We start from the raw sequence: 23,851 nt of genomic DNA on the forward strand, positions 1-23,851 counted from the left end.
TTTAGGAATCTCACCATCTACAATCCAAATTATCATTACAAGATTCAGATAATCTCTGGATGTAAGAGGAAAAGGTGAAAACCGTGACCTTTGACCCCTAAGGTGGCATTAACGGATATATTAACTATATGTGCTTGGGAATGCTTTGGAATTCATGGACGTCGTGTCCTCTGGGCTACAGATGAAAAGGACCATCCAGATTTTTACCAGCTGCAAAGTACAAAAGTCAGCACCTGTGATGGTACGGGGCTGTATTAGCGCCCGTGGCATCATGGGTGACTGTCACATCTGTGAAGATGCTATTAATGCTGAAAGGCAAATACGGGTTTTGGAACAATGCTGCGATCCAGACAACAACACCTTTGTCAGAGAGATCCCTGCTTATTTCAGTAAGAAAATGACTAAAAGAGTTCAGGGACTCGGCTGACCTGACTGCAGTCCAGACCTGTCTCACTGAAAATGTGTGGTGCGTTACGAAGCAAAAAATACAACAACAGGGACCCTGAACTCTTGAGCACCTGAAGTTGTAAATCAGACAAGAATGAGAAAGGAAGAAAGAAAGAATTTCACTTTCAAAACAACAAATAATTTGTCCTTGGTTTCCAAACATTCAGTGAGTGTTGCAGGCATCACACTCACAATGAGTGTACATTTTCAAAAAACAATAAAGTTTATCAGTTTGAACATTAAATATATTGTATTTGTACTGTACTGAATTGATTATTGGTCAAAAAGTATGTGCCAATAATTGCATTCTGTTTTTTTACACTGTGTTCCAACATTTTTGGGGTTTGTAAATGGATGTGCTGAAGGTACACACTACATGCTGAATATGAGTTTTAGCTTCAGAAGTTCGGTGACTACGCTCATCCCACTTTTATTGAACCCGTTTACTGTATTTCTCCTCAGCTCTTTTTTCCTTTGTCGACCAAATCCAAATACTGTATCTGTTATATAACACCCGTGGGATGCTCTAAAACTTAGATTAGTCAACTTTTCTTGTTTTCCTCAGGCTGCTTGGTCTCACATTGGCAGACCATGAACAGTTTTTAATTTTAGGCCGTAAGACAGTGCGTCTTAGGCGTTCGGTGTCAACAAACAAAAACAAAAAAACACACACACACGACGGCATGCAGCTCCACACACAGAATTATTCACACACCCATTCAAAATGCAGAATAATGATGGACTTGGAGGTCTGGCCATGCAGATAGTCTCAGTGGAAATCGATACCACCCACAGATTGTTTCACATAGCATTCAGCAAAAACACGACAAGCAAACCACTGGGGAGGAGCAAGGAACAGGGCAAAGAGGAAAAGAGCAGCCCGGAGGGAAGAGCATCATACAGTTTTTCATACTAAATCCATAAAACCTTGTACAGCAGGGTGACTTGACTACCATTATGAACTACCATATACAATGCATTATAAACTGTATGAACAGAACGTGCAACTTAAGCCACAATGTTTTCCCTTTTTCATTTCAATGTGAATGCTGGCAAAGTGACAAGCAAAGTTCACATCTCCACAGTGCCAACAAAATCCATTTTAAAATCCCACTGCATTATTTTTACCCCTGTGAGCGCTGGTGTGAAATTTGTCAAGAAAAATCTCTGTCAATTCCTAAAATGTTGCCTCTATGAAAGACACCGTGAGGTTGACATCAACTAGGCTTAAACACATCTACCTGTACATTTCTGGACACTAAAAAGAGTACTCCGTCTATTTACATTAATTACAGTAAACCTGTAATTCCTCAGCCCCAACCAATGCTGACTAAAGTGAGATCACTTGAATCAATTCACCAGACTTCCTATAGCTCCCTGTGGAGCCACAAAAGGCTTTGTACAACTTTTTTCACATATGCAGTAGTATTTGCTGGCACCTGTAATTACACTTTAATAATAATCACACTTCCGATGTGCCAAAATCAGTCTTATGAGATAATTATGAGAACAGTTGCAAATTCCATGTAGCTTGGTAGTTACACGAAAGAATTCAAAAATAATCACACCTACATCTCATGCAACACAGTTTAACTAAATTAACTAAAATAAGCTGTCTAGATTGGTCATTCTTCAAAATAATAATCTGAAACTACTACATTTCTTGGTATTTCATTTTGTATCATTTTCTTGCTGGATAACATCACTTTAGATGTGCTGCATTGTTTTTCCTCTGGCAGTGGCTGGCTACTTTGTTTCAGGAGAATAAAAGAACGATTGGTGCATTAATCATTAGTGATACGCTTTAAGAAAAAAAAACACAACCCACTGGCTCCTCAAAGACAGACCAATGGATCATTTCACACTCTGTTCAGCTTCATCCAATGAGCCTCCAGTGAGTTACTTTGCCCTCTGATCCACGGAAAATAAATTAATAAATTGCTCTTTCTTGCCACATTCTGACATCAGTATGTAACTGTAGTTTGACATGTGATTGAATTTTATATAGCAGCTCTGATTCTCATCAAAACTTTAAATTAAAGCATAGCTGTAACTAAGCTAGCAGTAACAATAGTCACCTGTTAACTGCAATGTAAACAGATTTTGCCTTACTCACGTTTGTTTGTTGACAGGGTCACCAATCTTGCATGACGCCCGTGAGGATAATCTGCTTCTGAAAGACCAACTTCTGTTTTCTTATTTTGCTAATTTTGCTCATAAGTCATTGCCAAGTTGAAATGAAGCTATAGTAAAAGTTCAGTCAGAGGAATATCCTTTTGCATACTTAGGCTTGTAGTTTATTTCTCATTCATTCTGCCCTTCACTCCTCTCACACATGCTCACTCATAATTTCTGTTGTCATTGTCTGGGGCTGTCTATTGTGTCACCAGCTGTTCTCATCAGCTGGTCACATCTGTCCAATAGCACAGCGACACACCTTCATCATTAGCCCATTATCTTTCTGCAGTCTTTTTAAATATGATTTGCTTTCCACCTTTAGTGCCTTCATGCTGCTGTTATGCACATCTCGACCTCCTCATCACCACCCAGTCTTTGCAGATTCTTCAGCCTCATCAGCCTCCCAGTCTCAGCAGAGTCCTCAGCTACCACCACCACCAGTGTCTGGACTCCATGGGGGGATTTATCTCTGCCGCTGCTCACGGCAGACGCCCTTTGATTACAAATCTCCCTATAGAGTCCAAGCTCCAAAGACTTTCTGTCCAGACTTTATCGTCACACATCATCTGTAATTATAAACTTAATCTTTTTTCATTCACTTTTCATCCTTAGTGAAATCACCTTGGATGTTGCCTGAAACTAGTTTCACAAAGTTGAGAATTTTGCAACTGTTGGTGCTGACTTAGAAATGTGTTGCAGAGGACTTTACACCACGCAACTCAACTACAACTTAGTTTCACCTAAGGCTTCAACCAACCAAAGCTGCATTAAAGTTTCACAGTGTAAAGCCAGCCTTACAAATATCAAATGATACCTGTTTGCAACATAACTCATAGCCCCTTCCAACTGCACTGATTACTTTACTGATACTTCGCACAAAACATTGAATTTGGCAACATCTGCATCATGACTGTATCACACCAACATGTTTACAGAGTAAACTCTACATTCTGATTCATATATTTCTCTGCAGATCATAGATGATTTTGCAAAAATCTTCTCCTCACTGTGGAGTTTGGGCATCGCTGTCTGGCCACTACATTGTTTGGTGATTCTGCTCATTATTATCAGCACAGGATTTCTACATGAGGGCCTCCACATCAGTGGCAGATGTTACCTCAGCTGGACAGCATGAAGCCTCATCAGCGTGTGAATGCTGGATCCCGGATCAAGTTATTTTCCAGCCCATGTGTGCTTCAGTAGTACCATTACTGTTGATGGTCTCTTAAAAACTGAAATACATAATTAAAACAGCACGGCTTGTTTGCTGTTGTGGAGAGTCATCGAATTAATATTCTGAAGCAAACCAACAACATTTCACAGCCTGATGTACTGTAACGTAATGTAATCGCGTCGTCATGGAAGTAGTATGTATGTTTGACTCACTTCCTGAAGGTCGGGATGGATCCCTGTAAGGATCGTCCAGGAGACGTCCCTGAACCGTGGCTCTGTCCTGACAGCAAGCTGTCGGTTTCAAAGGCAAACATCCCGTCACGGTCGTCAGGAACATCCAGGAACTCACCGTCGCTCCACACTCCCACTGTGCCATCCATCGACTGGTATCTGATCTCTATGGTAACGTTGGTCTGTAAGCAGAACAAAAGCAAATTAAAACAAGTTTTTATTATCACCAGGGAGCTAATAAACCTTCACTTCCATAAAGGTCACTGTGCAGTTGTTGAATTTTGACGCTATGATTTCAGCTCAGCGCATCATAACTTTTTTAATAATAGAAGCTGGCAAATTATTCATCTCCATTTTCTACTCTAGACGCTCCTACCTAAACACTCCTCCTCCCGCCTGGATTGACAACACATTTAATGTCCCTGACACTGATATGATGTGTTTGACTGACAAGATAACAGAATGCTATCATGACCGTCATAGCTTGCACTCCCTCAGCTGTCAAGATCATTTTAAATCACGTTAATAAAGGCTGAGGAGCACAGACCTGCCAAGTACACTTGCCAGTTTATCAATTGTGGACGTTTTCTATCTTTTAAAGCCAGAATCAGTGGGATTTGTCAGGTGCTGTTTGTAAAGGCACCAGAAAGATAGTTGATTGTTGAGTCTCATTCCCAGGATGTCAAATACTGAGTTAGCAAAGCATCCTGATCACAGCAAAATAATGAGAAAATAATACGGTACAGTTGGATGGTGGATTCTCTGCAAATGCAGGCACCATCACACATTTCTGGTGAGTATTTTTGTATGAATATATGCATTGGTTTTTGTTTTAGGAAAATTGCGCATATTTTGCCTTCAGGTCCTGTGTAAAGCAAGGTAACAAAACTAGATGGACCCAAAAAATGCAGACAGAGGCAGAACAGGAGCAGTTCAAAAGTTTTAATAACGAAAGGAAAATATACAATGGGCTTACGGGGAAGGAAAGGTAGTCCAAGCACATGAAACAAAAGCTGTCAAAATCCATAATCCAAAACAAGGTAAAAGTCCACAAATAACTGGGAAAGAGATGAGATGCCTGACACAAATGACACTGACCAACTAAAGAGGGGACAGACACTACACTGAATGCAGAGGGAGGCTAATCAGGGGAAGCTAATGAGAAATCAAGGATGGGAAAACAGACAAAGACAAGTGAAGACAAATCACATAAGGGAAGACTTCAAAAGAAAACAGGAAATGACTAAACCCAAAACCACAATATTTGCTTTATATGTTTTAAAGCTGTGATGGTATGGACTTAAATAATAGCATGATGTCCTGATGTCCTAGCTCCTTTAAGGAGTAGGGCAGTGCGTGACTGTGTCTGCAGGTCAGCAGTAAAGTATCAGACAGTATATATACAGTATAGTTTACAGTGTAACAGTTAATAAATGCTGCAGCTACTCAAGACCAAGAAAAGTCTCTGTTATTTCCAAACTGCTGGAAAAGTGAAGGGGGTTAGCTTTGTAATAAGCTGAGCAGGGAGGGCTATCAATAACATTACTTTTGTGCCTACAAACTCAACTCCAGTGCATTCATGAGACTCTCAGAAGTGCTGTAATCCAGCCTTGAACTACAGTGTCTTTTTAGAGATATTATAAAATACATCCATAATGATAAATCAAACACTGAATGTCTTCTGTTATTATGTATGAATTTGTATTCTTGTTGTTAACATGTTGTTAGCCATCCACTGGCAATCCCAAAATGCCAATCAGAGGCTGTGCTCCTGACTCATTGTGTGTGATAGTGCTGATCTCAAATGCATTACGCAGTGGAATTACATGAGATCGACCCTACAAAACACATGCAATACATTGCATTATTGCAGTATTGCAGTCATGCGGTCACGTGGTTATTGTCACAGTCCTACTTATCACCTTATCCTAGATTTTGAGTCATGCCAGCAGTCGGTCTGTCTGTTTGTTAGTCGTTCCACCACTTTGGTCAAACTGATATTATCAAAAACTCTGAGATGGATAGCCATATAAATTGCAGGCTACTGACAATCATGGTACCCAGAGGATGAATCCTAATAAACTTGACCCATTTGACTTATCTGTAGCAATCCATGCTTTCAGCAACAAACTTTAGCAGGACTATAAATCATATCTTCTCCCCGGTATTTGCTGGGGGAATTTAGATTGACAGTAAACGTTAGTTTAATCCAGGCCAGAAACAATGGTGACACCGTAGTTTGTCTTTGGCGTCTTCTGGGAACTCGAGTTTGGACAAATATTATCCTCCTGACAATGATCTCATCTTTATTACGGAGCGGCCAATTTATTCCACTGACAGAGACAGATGAGGAGAGAATATACACGGGGCTCCCGGTCCTCTTTTCTCCATCGCTCTCTCTTCCTCACAACTCCGCAAGTAGTCCACGAGGAGTTGGATTTGTCACTATGGCAACCACACCAGTGCAGTTGTAGGTACAATTGTTGCTCTCAGGTGATTCTGGATTTAGTTTCGCCGGTTTCTTCCTGCAGGGATGTACAGTAGCGAAATTCTCTTAATTGTGTGTGTGTGTGTCTGTGCTTTGATGTGTTTCATTGAGAAGCCACGAGCACGTGTGTCAGTGTATGTGAGCATGTGTGTGTGTGTAAGCCCTAAAGCTGTCCCATGCTGCGTTTCTTCATCACATCAGCACTCCCTGCTCCACTAACACAATTTTGTACCCCAGGGCGCGTTATACCCTCAAACGGTTATACACCCTAATGGACTGCTCTCTTTCACACATACATATTCACTACTACATTATACATTCACCAGCAAAATCGTCCTCATACTCATATACCACATACCTTTACGCTGCTCAGCTGTTCTAAACAATCAATAGAGAAAATCTGGATTAATGATTATGGCGAGCATCATAATGTGCTGATGTTGCTAAGAGACAGCTGTATTTCCATCAGATCCTCGCTGAACGCCGGTGCCTTTACATTCCAGATGATAGCTGTTACTGCTCCTATTGCTATCGCTGCAGGTCAATTGGAAGATTGATTTCTCCATTTACGGTTCCTCTGTTTGCTTGTGAACGCATAATGCCATCCCATAAGATTCTTTTCATTTCTACCACTGTAAGATGAGTCCTATCATTTTATTGTTTGCTGTTAGGTCTGTTTATTTGTAGCGGGGTTATATAAGGTACGTATTGCCAGCATATGGCAGTTAGGATGCCCCCAGTTTGGGGAAGCACAGAAGCTAAGAAATTAACAGCAACAAAAGGTATTTTTGTCACTTAAAAAAGGTTCACCATCAGTTTAGGTGTATGCCATATTTAAAATATTTTCACCACTTTACTTTGCTGTCACACAACTTTTTCTGATGGGAAACTGCTGTTATATAAGCTACATGTCGAATGTCGACTATCTCTGACAGCTCTTTAATTCCAGCCCCACATCTTCATTTACTATTGCCTACAAGTGTATTTTTATCATAGGTGTTGAAAGTTACGGCAATAAAGCTGAAAAAAAGACAGATTAAAGCTTAGGACTTGACTTGAGACTTGAGTGCAAAGACTTGAGACTTACTTGTGACAAAACAATGACTTTGTCCTACTTCTGTCTGCCTACATACAGTCTGGTATCTTATTATCCATTCAACACAACACCAGCTAATTTTCTTAAATTCACATTAGCTAAAAGAATAACAATAAGATACAAAAAGTTACAAACGCTTCTCCACTGGAGTAAAAAACAGCCTGCTGCTCTAAGACACTGTGTCTGTGTTACAGCTGTCCCAAAATGTGTAATTATCTTTTCAAGTCCAAAATTAACAAACTAGCTACAGCTGCCATCTGTTCATTTGGTATATTGATTGTTTGGGGCAAATACACCAACTACAAAAACCGTAACTGTGTGGCTCATTAAATGTTCCCAAGACATACTGTAGTACAGAGATACTAACAGGCTCTCAAAAATCTTCACCTTCTCATGGTGTTACCCCTGAAGACTGCAAACACTCCAGTGTGTGAGAGCAGTGTTTAGCTTTACCTTTATTGACGTGTTGTTATCGTCAATAAGTGTGTCGGTCAGCTCGAGGTGTCCCTCTTCAGCCACCTTCTGAAGCACCATACAGAAAGTCCCCACCAGCCTGCAGAAAAACACAAACAGAGCCACGCATTGTAAACACAAATCAATGAACTCAATACATGAGGTTACTGATGTGTTATATGGTATTTTTGTGCTTTGACAGCAACGTTTTCCTCTGTGTAAACCTAATGTCTCATTGTCACTTCACAAGTTTATCTACTTTTTCTGTTACACTAATAAATACCGACAAATAGTTTGTTTTCATTCACCAAAAGCATCTGTTCTGCACCCCACCGTCTCACAGTGTGCAGGTGAGAGTGTGTGTGTCAGTGACAGAGTCATGAACAGGCTGCTGTGTGGTGGGTGATGATGGATATGTGCTGTGACAGACATTGAGAAAGTGCCGCACTGCCTTTGTTGCCTGCTCACTACAGTATGTCACTCGTCAAAGCAATTTAAAGGCTGCAGAAAGCAGCTCAAATACACACACATATACACACACAGTCAATCATTCTTCCTCTTTGTTGGCCTTATTTTGTACACAGCTGTCAGAAGTGTACATTTTACTTAATCAATCCTCCTCTTTGTTTTGCTATTTGCAGAACATGGAATTGATATAAACAATAAATATGAGGGATAATGTACAGCAAACATATCATTATTGTGAAATAAACCCTGAAATAATAATGCAGGACATTGGGTTTATTTCACAATAATGACCTGCTCACTGTACATTATCCCACTTATTACATGGCTACTTACTTGAAATAAATGAAAAATTATTTTATTGCTCCTCCACAGGCTATGATCAGAACTACATCCATAGCAACAGTCTGTTCTTCATAGCAATGGTCTGCTGTGCAGAAATAACAAACTTTTAAATAGTGTAACTGACCAATCAGAATCAAGTATTTTAGCAAGTTTTTTAATTAATAATATGAAAGCGTTAATACTTAAGATCTACATGCTATTTTAAATAGATCCTTTTAGTGCCAATGTCATGATTACATCATAGTGTTATAAGTCACATAACCTGCTGAACATGCCTTCCTGTGTCGATGGGTACCAGAACTGAAGGAGTAAAGTTAACCACACATGATCAGTGATAAAAAAAAAATATAAAAAATGCTCTGCACTAGCTGTGCCATTGTTTTCCTATGGGGAGAGTAGCTGTACCCAACTAGACGGAGGTGCTACCCTTGGTGTGGCACATTGTTCGAACCAAGCGCTGTGCTCAAAGTTGAAATTATTTCAGTTTTTGTTCCTATGTGACTTTGTGTGTTTTTTCACTATTTTTTGCTCCTTGTTTTTTTATTTATTAAATTGTAGTGTTTGTGCACCACAGTCATCACAATAACACAGTAAATGTGAATGTTAAAGTTCTATAGAAATTATTTTTCACAGAGGTACTCTGGAACACCTAGTAGCGCAATAGAGACATATTTTAATGAGTGAGTCCTCGTTTTGTTTCTATTGCGCAGTTGACCCTTCAGAAGTCCTGCCCCAGTTGAGCATGCTTGGTGGCCAGCAGAACTTGGACCAATGTTCTGTTTTCCTGTTTCTTGTGCTTAGATATGCTATGAGCTAGGCTTGTTTCATTGAAAAGCTAGTTACATCTGTAACTAAAGTTAGCAAAACATTAGTTGCATACACTAACTTAGATAATGTTAGCAAAATGCATCAATTGTTAGCTTGCTGGTTACCTAGTTAGCACTTAAAATTTAACACTCTAACTTTCCCTGTAAAAGTTGCTAACACTGGGAAACTTGCTCATTCTACTGATCTCACACTGTGTAGCTTTGGCTGCTTTCTGGATGTCGGTTTGATTTGTTGCTCCCAGCACAAGAGCTCAGACCAGCTGACTGAAACCTACCTACCCTATGTGGAATCCAGTAGTGTTCTGCCTCATGAAATACTACAATAAGCACCATTAAGAATAGATTTGGTGTTGCAGTTAGCTAAATTGTTATTGCCTGTGGCACATCAAAGGCAATGCTAAATAACATATTGCTAAAGCCTGTATTGTGCAACTCATGTCTGCAAACATTTCAGAACTAATTCCCCAAAGGTTTCAGCACATTTCAGCAGAAGGCAGGAATTCTCAGCCACTTCTCTTAAGCTCTTATAAATGCCCCCAAGGACAAGTAACTAAATGGATAAAGACTCGCACACCATTCATTCACCCGCCGCACTGAATGAAAAGGTTTATTTTCTAAAGCCTGTTGTTTCTAAGAGTTTGCAGGAAAAAGAGAAGTTCACAGTTTGTTTTCATTTAAAAGCAAAGCTCAAGGCTACACAGACTCAGTGCTCCAACCTCAGCATGTACAGCACATTTTGAATTTAACTTTAATTTTTCCCTTTTCCTTCTAAATTTGTATTGAAAGAAAACACTTGTACAAATTAAATTGCTAAGTTCACTTAATTTAGGACTAGTTAGGTACATTGAAAGATTAATGTGCACCAGCAGCTTCTATTTCTTTGTGCAAAACCTCATGGAATGGATTATTTCAGTACAATTATGCTGTGTTTATTGTCATATCAGCGTTACTGGAATTACGAATTTGCAAATAGCATTCATCCAAGTCACAATTATGACAAGTTTGTTTTCTGAAAGCTCCAATATTACAGTAAGTGCCTGTAAACCAAACAAGCATGGGTGCCTTTTGTCAGATAAAGTCCTTCTTTCAGGATAATTAAACCAAATTTATTGAATATAGAGCTATATTGTCAGTTAACGGTGGTTTTAAACCATCACATAACCAGTAGACTCATAAGTCAGTCTCTAAATGCTTTGCTCAGGGGAGACTCAGGACAATCTCACAGCTTCTGCAGCTAAAACTGGGTGGAAACAACCAGCACCTCTATTACCAAGCCAATCCAAAGTCTTTAAGGCAGACCTTCATTTGGAGGACATTGGAAATTTGGACATTTAAAGGACAACAGAATAGGACTCTGATTGTTGTTGCTATATATAAGTAGCTTGGAGAGTAACAGGATTACATAATTAAGTTACAAAAAAAGGTAACTAATGCATTAAAGATACAGAAAAAAGAGATGTAATCAGATTACAGATACATTTAGAAAAATAGGGATTATTAGCAGGATTACAATTTTAAAATACATTTTAAAATAAAGAACAACATTATACCATGTGCAGTGTGCACACATTATAACACTTAAGGACTCTCACAACACCACGGTGGTCTCAGTGAAACCAGCTAATCTTACAGCTGCTAGCTCAAAATCATTACCTTTAGGGAAAACATGCTTCACTAGGTGAAAATTTTGGTTTTCTTGCAATAAGAAAACAGGAATGACTTCAAAGAACAGTGACAGTTTTTGACTTCAGCTGTGAAAATACTGTCATCCGTCACCAAGAACTCAACATTTCCAGGAAAGATGAACATTAGCTACACAGATCAACTGCTAACGTTAGCTACACAGATCAACTGCTAACATTAGCAACACAGACCAACAATTAACTTTAGCTACACAGAAATCCAGTTAGCTAGCTGACTTATCAATACTGCTACTACTTAAAAATATTTTGGGACTGACGCTGGTGACCAAGATGGTGTTGTGGGAGTTATATGTTAGTCAACTTAAAGTTTGAGCGTTAGAATAGCATTTTTAACAAAGTACATGTAATTACTGCAATAGCTGGACAAAAAATAAACCTGATAACAAACATGAAACATTCTATTAGGATAACACTTTCACCATATTTGGTTTTGAGGTAACCCATAAGTAACAGAAAGTAATCAAATTACCTTACTTCAGTCTTGTGATACTTAGGTTAAGTGACAAATTGCATTTTTTCCTCAAGTAATATGTAACTGTATTTGAATACATCCCAACCCTGCCTGTAAGCTTGTTAGACATAAAGTTTATTTCTATGCTGCTTAAGGATCCTTCACAGAATGTAGCAGTGGGAAGAAACCCAGTACAGTCCCCATTCAGCGAGCCAATTAGAGCTGGTGAATAATTTAAAGAGTTTCCCCCAAAACGGTGTGGTGTTCACAGAGTAATCAGTCACACACAGAGCCCACAGCCCACACAGGGCCACGGCCATATATCATCTCTATTATAATGGTCACTAGCTCTATTTACATACACGCAGACACACACCCCAGCATGTGGACTGCAAATACAGCTGCGTTTTCATTTCAGTGCAAACATGTCAGACAGGATAATACATATTACAATGAAGCAACGAGACAATCATCAGGATGAACGGAATCACAATCACTTAGCTGGATATGAGTCCGCAGGGAGAGGTAATATTATAAAACAAGGGCATACAATCAATAACTTCCCACTTGGCACACACACACACACTCTCTCTCTCTCTCTCTCTCTCTCTCTCACACACACACACACACACACACACACACACACACACACACACAGAAAAAATCTGCAGGGATCACAGCAAATGATGATCTTCCCAACAGGACAATATAAACTGACAGCCAGAGAGAGTTGGATGACTTCACACAACTTCCTGCCTTCTCAAGGCGACCTGGCCCACAAAATCAATCAAACTTAAACACTGAATAGAAATTACAGTCACAGCATAAAGTAGCAGGAGTCGCTCAAACGTAACGCTGTAGGCTAATGGCTGCCTGACATGAGGTTACTTGACAAATGGATTTGATTGTATAGACTGAAATCTGCTGGAAGAGCGATAATAAAGAGCTCCAGCTCCAAACAGTTGTGGGATGCAACAACAAACAGAGTTGTGTATTATGTTGTTTAATACAGTCATTCCCAAAGACTGGGTCGTGACCTATAGGTGGGCCACAGGACATTTTATTTGGGTCCACCCCAGAAGAAAACACAGTTCTGCAAATTAATTTTTTTAACCTGTTAATTCTGCCTAAATGCACTTATTTTGTCTCATTTATGAAGTAGGCTAAAATGTCCTATGTTGTTTTCCTGATAAGAGGAAATAAAAACAATGAGATGTCTTGTTAATTCAACCTAAATTAATGTATTTCTTTATTGTTTAGTGTTTTACGTTTTTATATATGTTTTACGTTTTCAGTAATGTGCCAAGATGATATAATGTGATGTGAAAATGGCAGTTAAAAATGGTCAAAAAAGTTAATTTATGCACAAACAAACTGTTCCTTTATTGACAAGGCTTACTGTGGCCATGCATAATAGCACCGCGCTTTGTGTGGCACATATCGCAGGCTGCAGATTTATTAACACATCCTGCTGCCTTCAGGTGCTGCAAGGATTTCTTGAACTGAAGGAGAAGTGTTTCATACAGCATATAGCAGCTGTGGACAGTATGTCCCCCCCTAAATGTTGGCAGGTATGACATCACTTTACAACTTGCCTGTGGACATCAGCTACAGTTGTTGGGGTCAGTGTTTGGGGGGGATGTTTGACAGACCTGGCAACAATGAACAAGCCCACTGACGATTCGTTTTGTTCAACCTAAGGGGAAGAGGTCACAGATGTTGACCATCATCGCTTATAGCTTTTCTTGTAAAATGTAATCAGTAACAGTGGTGCTGCATTTATTGAGTTAATTAACCGGGGGGAAAATTTCCTCACCGTAGCATTTTTTATTTATTGCTGTCTCAATCTGTTTTTACACTTGGTATGATGGCTTGGTACAGTGCCTGAGTGCAACTGCAGCACTCCGTCAGTGTACACATTAGTAATGCTGTTCTGTTCCAGCCAATTGCAAGACACCATTAGCGGTCCACTTCCTTGTTTTGGTACCGTTTGCTTTCACATTAGATACAGTCTAGGCTCAGGTCCCTATGTGAAAGCCCCTTTAAGCATTTAGTACAGCATGCACCTTGTTTTTTTTAGCATTATAAGTTTGAGGGGCCAGAGAACATTGGTACGTTTGAGGTACTCTTTCGTGTTCATGAGCTATATTAAGTTGAGAGCAACAGCACCTGCTTTTTCTCCCGTAAATGCAGCTTTTAGTGTCAGTATGTGCCCTTCAAGCAGCGGCTGCAGCTTGCCAGCACTCACACGCATATTCTCCAGGAAATGTATTCTCTCCTCCCCCTCTCTCTGTCTCTCTCTCTCTCTTTTCCATCTCTGTCCTCAACTTTTTCTGTCCTCTGGAGTTGGTGATGATGAATTTGAGCTGGTGCAGAAAGTGGGGCTACATTTGTCAGCAGAGCTTCAAAACTTAATAATGAGGTAAATTTATATTTCCCGAACCTGACTTCACTTTGAATCTCAGTTATATAAAATAAAATAAAAAAAAAAGCATGTGCTTCCCCTCAGGCGCCGGCAGATGCTTTCTTTGTGAAAGTGAATATCTGCCAGGCTCTCCACTGAATTACTCCACGCTCAACTCTGCAGGCTTGACGTGACTCAAGAAGGTCTGCATGGATATCAGTGGTTCTGTGTAGCAAACTTTTTCTTTGAAGATGAACAGAAACTTCTGCACCTCTGTGCCAGGGCTGGGAAATATATCAAATATATTAGAATATCAATTAAAGTGTGATAGAGCAGATGACCATACTGTCATTAAAATTTTACAACTAGTGACTAGCAGGAGTTACATTACTTTAGTTAGACTAGACTAATCCCATTGACTTTGGATATTGTAATATTGTGTTATGGCATAAGTGTTGTCATTATTTCCTTGTTATAAAGGCTGCAGGACAGTTAAGTGATGTAATTTTCTCTGCGGATGCACACTATGGGTACAAGTCTGCCATTGGTTGCTTGTTTCAAGCACTATCACAGCATCCGCTATCTACCTTTTCAAAGTTCCCTGGTAAGAAGAGCAACCTCTGAGCTGCCACCTACACACTGAAAATGGCAAATTAGTTCCTTTAGCTAATGGTACCTACATTTGCAGTGATGTAGTCATTTTAAAGCCAGAGCTCACCTCCCAATGTGCAAATGTTCCATCAAAGCAAGTTCCCCCTCAACACTATTTTGCAACAGCACTGTCAGTGTGTCCTGGGCTTTGCTCTACCCAGGCTGTTTGTGATTGGTTTAAAGAAATGCAAATAAGGCAGGCATTTTTTTTCCTTTATAACAGAATATAAATGTGTGGAGCCTGACCTTTCTCCAGGGCTGAGCGCTGTGGAGCAAGGTCTGACTATGAATTAAAACTTACCAGACTATTCTAGCTGTTATTATATTCACATTACTTATGATTATTTATCAGTCTATCAATTAATCAATCTAATACAGTGTTTCACAAACTTTTTCTGGCACACACCCCTTTCAGGAGCTGGAAAAAATCCCCCCCCCCCATCAATCATTAACAATAATTTTGGATGTAACTGATTAAAGAAGATTGTTGAATTTTGGTCATCAGGAAAGAATCAGCAAACTCCTGTGTGTTTATTTCCCCTTTATAGATCATCTTCATTCAACTTTTTTTTTCACTTTTTATTTCTCCCTTTGTCTTCCACACCAGCCATGCAGTGGCTCCGCACACCCTGGGGGAAGTAGTTTAGCTCAGTGATGTGAGAAAAGTAATATCCAGTGCAAGTTAACAGACAAAAAAAAGTTAATATAAAAGTTGATAAGCGATGTTTGATAGAGTATTTAGGACCAGCAATGCATAATAATATATAAGAACATCATATGGTTGCACAATTTGAGAGTTTACGGTATGTCATTGTGGAGAAAATGTGTATATCCAGACATATATTGTACATTTCAGAATAGGCTAAAAATATATTATTATTAACAATATTATTTATAGGCCTGAACTATAATGCCCAGCCCCACTGTGAGCATTTTAACTGAAAATACTAAGCCACTGCAGTATAATCCACTCTTCAGTTCCCTGGACAGTGGTGATCAATATGTCCAGGGCTACTTAGAAAAGCAAATGGTCTGTCATTTCCTTTCAGCCATTGTAACGTGTGTACATGTGCTGAATAATTGAACTGAGCAGGGCCTATCATGTTCAGGCTCACTTTTTAGCACTTCAAAAGGTGGCATTCATTATTGATTGTCGTTCTGCAAACAATTTACTTTCATCTGCTTTATAATTTAGAGCTCCCTTCCCTTTCAATTTGTATTATTTTTCTTTGTGTGCCTCAAGTTTCTTTTACAAATCGAGGCATGACTATGACGAAATCTCTGGCTCAGGTGAGTCTGAGCGGCGGTGAGCGCAGCTTTGAAATGTAAAGTGTTTTTCGGAGTCAAACAGAGTTGTTCTCAAGGTTGCTCTAATCCAGCGCAGCTGCCGGTAACTCAGCTGGAGGACGGTGTGAAATGGAAACATTACGGCTGACAGGCGTGTGTGATTTGGCCTTTGATGAGCCGAGGAGACGTCAAGCGCTGCCTGACACCTGTGGAGTCACACTGACATTAAACACAAGACGACTCAGCAAACATGTCGCTCACTGGTCTTCAACGATAAGATCTTTACTCCTAGAAATAAAAGTGATAACTAGAACCATAATGGGTTCTTCAGCTCACCCCCACAGGAGAACCCTTTTTAGTTTCTGGGAACCCTTTCATAGGGTTCTACCTGGAACTCAGCATAAGGCTTACAACCCCCTATGAGAGGTTCGACAGAGAACCCTTCTTTGATTCAAATGGTTATATGGTATAGTAGAACCAACCAAGGGTGTTCTACCCCGAGCCATATAACATTCCAAAGGTTTCATCTATAACCCAACCGGGGGGTTCTGCCCTGAAGCCTTCTATATTCTGAGGGTTTCATGTAGAACCTACCTAAGGGAAATCTACCAAGAAATCTACCAAGAACCCTTTCATATTCCAAGAGTTTCATATACAACCATCCCAAGGGGGGTTCTCCCAAGAACCCTTTTATATTCCAACAGTTTCACAGAAGCCACCCAGGTTGTTCTATCAAGAACACTTTTATAGTCCAAGAGTGTCAAGTAAAACCCACAAAGGGTGTTCTACTCAGATCCCTTTTGCATTCCAAAGGTTTCATCAATAACCCATCCTGGGGGTTCTGCCAAGAGTCCTTTCACATTCCAAGGGTTTTGTGTAGAACCCAGAACGCTTTTATATTTTAAGGGTTTCATGTAGAATCCACTAATGATGTTCTATCCAGACCCTTTTTATATTCCAAACATTTCACCTAGAACCTACCCAGGTTTATATCCTTTTATATTCCAAACGTATATATATATATATTCCAAAGGTTTCATCTCGAACCCACCCAAGCTGTTCTACAGAGAACCCTTTGTTATTCTGAGGATTTAATTATGATGCGCTCCTGGAGGAGGGGAGGGATAATATTAATGAATTTTAGAAAGGTTTCACCTAGAACCCCGCTGTCCTTCGAGAACTGTATTCTCCAGATGAGGCCAAGATAATTGAATCCCGTATATACTATATTGTGGTCATCCATCATTCTATCTATGCTACAATTACCCATGATTAAACTGAAAGAAAAAAATCTTTTAATATCCATGCTTTCAATAGTCCTTATAGATCTCTGTCTTCCAGCAAAGGGTCCTTCAGATGGTGGTTCTGCGTAAAAACCTCAGCCCTTCAAGAACCCTTTTGGAAACCTTATTGTATGAGTGTATTGATTAGCATGGACACATCAATGCTCCAGTGTTTTTCTCTCCCTCTCTCTCTCTTTCACACACACATGCATAATAGTGTAATAATTCTAACCACAAACAATAGAAAAAGCTATTAAGACTCACTTTTTGCTGTCAGTGTTCATCATGTTTGTTATTCTGATCTGTGTGGGTTTGTGGTTGGAAGCAATAACGTCACTCTTGTTGTTGTCATACAAGCAGAGAGTTGTTCCAGCTTCACAACAATCACGAGAGAGAAAGAAAGAAAGAGGAAATAAAGGGGCTCTTTTGGTTTCTTTATGATATAGAGCAGAAAATATAAAATTTTGTTCAGTGTAGATCCATCAGTATAGTGCTGTATGTACATGAACCAGTGCCTGGTGCTTAGAGCTGGGTGATGTGGATAAAATCCTCTATCTATTCTGATGTTACAACTACATCAATATATATTGTCATTTAGCCAGGTTTATTGTGTGATGACAGACAGCTTTAGATATAATTCCAAAACACCAGTGATGTAAAATGTTTTAAAGTGAAAATAGAAAAGTTGTCCCAGGCGGAAATAGGATTCCAAACTGAAACAGTTGTTGATCACTTGTTGTTAATCACCTGTGAATCACCACAAACCAGGAAACTTTGGCTGCAACAACTCACGCAAATTCAACCAATCCCAGTGAATTCTGCACAACGTTGCAATTTGGTCCAATCGCTGCAACTTTTTGGAAAATCTGACCAGCCATCATAGCATAACATTATTCATATACATCTCATTGTATTTTTGTGCTGTTTTGACTGAGTTTGAGTTCAGTTTACTTCTTTGATGCCTTTGTATGGCAACAAAATTTGAACTTTATCTTTTCCTTTTCACTGCCAAAAATGGCTAAAAACATTGCAACATGCAGTTGTAGTGTCTCAGAAAAGCTACCACGAAATCACACATTTCAGGCTGCAACAATCCCAAAAACTGTCCATGAAATCCTGGAGGAACTGATTAACTAAATGTTTTTAACAATGACAGAAAAATCTGTTTATCGTTAGGCGGGAACTCCTAGTGGATGTAGTAAGCATGACAGGATACGGAGTGAGAAATTCCTCATTTGGTGGAGGAGGGGTGGATATATGGCTCAAACAAATCCAGGACTGTCACAAAGAAAGTTGTTTAAAGTTTCATATGTAACGTAGTTATTCTAACCCAAACCACAAACTTTACTTAAACTTAACCACGTAGTTGTTGTGCCTTAACCTACCCAAATCTAATGAGTATGTCAAATGTGTTATGTCATGTGAGCTACAGGACTTAAGCCTGTCATTGCCTGTCCAGCAGTAATATATGTTATTTTGGGAGTCATTGACAATCAGCCTATTCTGTTGTGCAGGTATGAGGAGGTGTTGGTCCAGTAGTAAACAAGATTAGCTGCAGACAGATACACACATGGGCACATGCACACACAACCAAACACACGATCCCCTCCAGGCGTAATAACAATAAACACAAAGTACGTCTCAAGCTGATAGAAGCGTCATTAGTTTTACACGAGTCTGGTCATAAACCAAAGTGCTGGACAAATTGAAATTTCGTCCTGAGGTCAGATTCATCCTGAGTGAGATATGAATGTTTGTGCCAAATTTCACAGTAAATCCTGCAATAGTCAAGAATAAAAATAATCACAAAAATGTGTTTACTTCTGGTGAAATACAAAATTAAAGTAAGTACAAATCCACAATGTTAATTCCAGTGCTTCAGGCATGAGGAAGCCAAGATAAAATTCAACAGAGTAACAGGTTTATGTTTGTAAGCTTGCTTTTTTAAGACTAAGCAATAAAAGTGTTGAGTCTCAGTGTGGACAGAATGAAGGGATTATACTGTACATTTCTGAAGCCGGAGGAGCTCTGCTGGCGGACTTCCATTCTGTGTCCTGTGGCTAAATGGAAACCGTAAAGATAAACAGAAACTCATGAAGGGAATAAAATGAATGGCAGTGGGATGATTTGATTTAATGCTGAAATCAAGCGAAGAGAAAGACTGAAGAGGACTCAGAGGAGAAAAAGAGCATCCGTGTGAATTGTAAACAGCCTTATCTCACTTCAGAGGAAACTGGCTGCCATAAAACTCCGCGCCAATTTTAAAGATAAAACACTGAAGAAGTCAAAAAGTCTCACATATTGAAAGTGTATACTTCGTCCTTGTTGCAACAGCAAAAGTAGTTCAAAAGGGCTGCAATTTCATGCTTTTCAAAAGAGAACACAGAGCTTGTGAACCACCTGAATTTTAAAAACCATACTTTCATTGTTTCAGTGATTCTGTCTGCAGCAGGACAATAAAAGTTTTTAGTTTTCAAGTTCAACATTCAGATAAAACTTCAAACTGTTGGACTTTAATTCATTCTTATTCTGTTTAATGATATTTTTAAGCTATGCAGGGGTGTTAGAAACAATCAGCCAACACTTCATCTTCATTTATCTCATATCGATTACAATTTTATTTTGTGAATGCACAAACACCTCGATAAGAAAATACACTTTGTCAAAGATATTAGTCTAGACACTGTTGGCTGTTTCTTTGGGGAGATTTACAAAAACTTTACATCAATAAACACAGAATTACTGCAGTTATTACTGCAGTGGGTATTGTACTTGTCCGGTAAAAGCAAAACTTTCTAAAGATCGAACTGATTAGATTTTGGTGGTCAAATCTCACTGTGACCTCATACAACATGTTTGTTGGCTGTACAATTCAAGAATTCTCTAATTACAATTTGCAACAAATATATAATAGGATAAAACGATGAGGTGATATTTTTTATCCAAAAAGTCAAAGGTCAACTTCACTGTGACATCATAATGTTCAGCTTTCTATCAGTCCTCTGTACTCTGTGTAGCCGTAGCTAATGTTAGCTGTTGGTTTGTAAATGTTTCTTAACATTAGATAGTTCTTGGAGAGCGACAGTAATTTTACAACTGAAGGTAGAATTGTCACTGAACTGTGATGTTTTCTCATTTAAAGACAACATAAATAAAAACTATACACATTTCCAGCTTGTTCTGCCATGATAATGAGTTCACTGTAAGATGAGGACTGCATGGTAGTATATCTTTCTTTATTTCAAAATGCATTATAACATTTTTTAAACATTTTTTACTATATGTATTGATTGCATCATTTTTCCTGTAACTGTAATGGAATTTGTATCCTAATTATGTAATCCTGTTAAATATAATCTGTTACTCGCTAACAGCCAGAGGACTTGAAGGCAACCAACTCCTCCCAAAATAGATCTAACTAGTCTCATGGAGATTAAGCCTAAACGTGCAGTAATGTGATAACAGCCTTGTTGACAACTAATGATGCATTTTGTTTGGAAATGGGGACTGAGTACCATCCTGCACTGAGCTTTCTACATAACATTTGACTAAAAAGCACCATTAATAATAATTCCAATTCTAACTCCAAGGACCCTGTGATACTCCACTGTGGACCCCCCTGGGAGCCACTGACCTCAGGTTGAATCAAACAATCTTATAACCTCCGCTCTGCTCCAGTGACCAGTAACTCACACACGGCGTTCTCCACAGCGTGCAGAATATAAAAGCATATCTCTCAGCCGCTGGGGGAAAGAGATAATAAAACATGGTCTATATGCCACTACAGCAGAGACCATAATGCATCACTGCCCCCTCTTTGTGTTGTGGTAATGTGATCGCACATCGCGGCGCGGGGTGTGACACACTGGCCTTACAGTGAGCTGGTGATGAAGCAGATCAGTTACCTTGGAAATGATGCTGCCTGTGGACATATGGAGCAGGTGTGAGAACAACACAAAGTATGACTCACCTTGAATTATTTACCTACTGTATTAATGTGTGTGTGTGTATTTTATTAATGTGTGGAGGTAAAAGTATTTGCATGCAAAAGTATGTGTTTGTGTATACTGTACATGTGTATTTGAGGATCTGGTAAAGTTTCTAAATTACAGCTGGTTTATTTACCTTTTTCTTTTTATTGCTTGTTTTCTCTCTGATTAGCATTCTCTCACTGAAATCCAGCATGTCTGTGTTCAAAACTGCACAGTACTTTATGTGAGGACTCACTGTTTGTGTTTGTCACAACAGAATGATGAAGATCAAGTGTCATGTTGTTGCCTGGTTCCAGACTGCTGCCCGTGTCTCCAATTTTTCAGTAATTCAAAGAGGGCTGGTGGTGTGGTGCTTCTGACAGCTGTTTTCACAACTGAAAAAAACAACAACCAGGCCATGCAGAGCTCAGAGCTCAAAACAAAGTACTGCAAAAAAATTTTGCCATGATGAAAAGTTAAGGGACAAGTTATTAGTGAATGTGAATTTCATGGTGGCTCTGGAGGAAAAGACAGGAGATCACCAAATTCAGCAGGGTTCATCCTCTGGGGACCATGAATGTCTGTATAAACATTTAACCCAGTCTGTATACAGGATAAGTACAAATTTTAGTTACTGGTGCCGCTAGATAACAAGTTAACAGATTAAATTACTACATTTCAGGTAATTGTTTGGATAGTTTTTATTTCACTAAAAATCAAAAATGTCAACTGAATGGTGGAATCGCCTCATTAGCCGTGCAACACTGCTAATGCCAAGTTCAACAGGATGACCTATGAAATAAACACTAGAAAAACATAAAACCTGGCAAAACATGAACACAATGCCAAGATGATAATGAAGACAAATGGCACTTAGGTCTGATTATGAGGGTAGTTGGGTTAGTTGTTTTTTTCTTTTCCACACAACGACACCAGAAAACGATGACAGCTAAGAGCTGCCTTGATGCAGAACTGATGCAACATCTGTCTGCACACCTGCCACCGCCTTTTAACTCTGAGTCGTCTTTGTGAGTGAACTTCATACACACATGGCAGACAATATGAGGTCACACAGATAAGACATGAGGACAGTGGTACAAGCACATATACATCACCACCCACGTGCCCACAGAGACAAGCAAACAAAGTCTAAATGACTGCGTGGGCGACATGATGTGTCCCTCGGTCTGGACACATCAACCAGTTGTCCAGTTAAACGCAGCAGCTGTAATGATCTGATTGGATTTGTTACGGAGACAGACGGACTTCCTGGCACAAACAGAATTTTTTTCAAATCTGGACACATCAAAACACATTTCAAGGGAAATGAAGATGAAGAAATACAAGAAAAAGGAGAAAGGAGGAGGAGTAGAGGGAAATTACTTAATTAGCCAGCTTCCACCAGTGCCCCTGCACAAATGATTTCTTAGAAGTAATTAGAGAGCTGTGCAGGGCGCTTGAAGCAGGTTTTAATATCAGTGCATTGCTCAAGAGCACTTTGGTCATTAATATAAGAACTATAAATGGCTCATAATTGAAAAATATATCCTCTTTCACTTGGGATTTGCCAGAAAAAGAAAAATACATGACAGCAATTTGTCTGAAATGTAAACATCCTTATCAATACACTCCTGTAAGCCAGTATTAGATCAAAAGCACACTGACACACTGCAGATAATTACAGCACAAGACACGATCAAGATGTATTTCCAGTTGCATCTTCGGCCAAAACGCACTGTTTGGTTTTCATGATCTGGTTGTTTGTAGAGTGTAATGTGACAAATGTGCTCATTACTGAGGATCTAGTGCTGTTTCATTACCTCCGTCTCTGTGGTTTGGAGTCTGTTACACACACTATTGAGTCAATTTAGGACAAGCGCTCAGGGAATACAAGCTTATTCTCTCTCAGCTGAGAAACATGCGGCGTGTGACAGTCTGAATTGGTCACAGGCTGTGACAGGAAGGCAGCGAGGGCACTGAAACCACAAACAGTTTTCTCTGAAATGCTGTTAGGTGTGGTAAATGTGGATTCAGGACACGCTGAGAGCGGCAGTACACCTTACCTGTTGGAGAAGACTTTGCTGTAGTTGTACACTTGGATCTCCAGCATCTCGTTTCCATCCAGCCTGCTGGCAATGGGCCATCGAAACATCTGCAAAAAAAAAAAAAAGACAGGATATGATTAGATTAGATTCATCTTTTCTTTTCAAAGAATTGTTTTGTCTGTGTGAATACAGGACCATCAGCCATCTTTTTGGGCAGGCCTGAGCACTGTGTTTAATTGTGTTCAGGAATTTTGCAACATACTTATAATGGTCACGCTTCCTGTTCACATTACATGTCCTGATGGTAACAGGTTGGTAGAAATGGCCAATTTCTTCCATTATTGTTGAGGAGT

At 39.4% G+C, this 23,851-nt stretch overlaps 1 protein-coding gene across 3 annotated transcripts in view; it reads right to left on the reverse strand.

Moving 5' to 3' along the window:
• Window positions 1-23,851, reverse strand: part of otofa (otoferlin a) — a 134,582-nt gene that overhangs the window by 68,675 nt on the left and 42,056 nt on the right. For all 3 annotated transcript variants that reach the window (XM_084737211.1, XM_084737213.1, XM_084737212.1), the window contains exons 3-5: window positions 23,517-23,605; window positions 8,067-8,166; window positions 4,012-4,211 (exon numbers count right to left, since the gene is read on the reverse strand). In XM_084737211.1, the coding sequence (XP_084593337.1) occupies window positions 4,012-4,211; window positions 8,067-8,166; window positions 23,517-23,605 (389 nt within the window). The remainder of the gene's footprint in view (window positions 1-4,011; window positions 4,212-8,066; window positions 8,167-23,516; window positions 23,606-23,851) is intronic.

The sequence above is a fragment of the Lutjanus erythropterus genome, chromosome 15 (genome assembly GCF_056507025.1).
Source record: "Lutjanus erythropterus isolate fLutEry1 chromosome 15, fLutEry1.hap2, whole genome shotgun sequence".
Lineage (NCBI taxonomy): Eukaryota > Metazoa > Chordata > Actinopteri > Lutjaniformes > Lutjanidae > Lutjanus > Lutjanus erythropterus.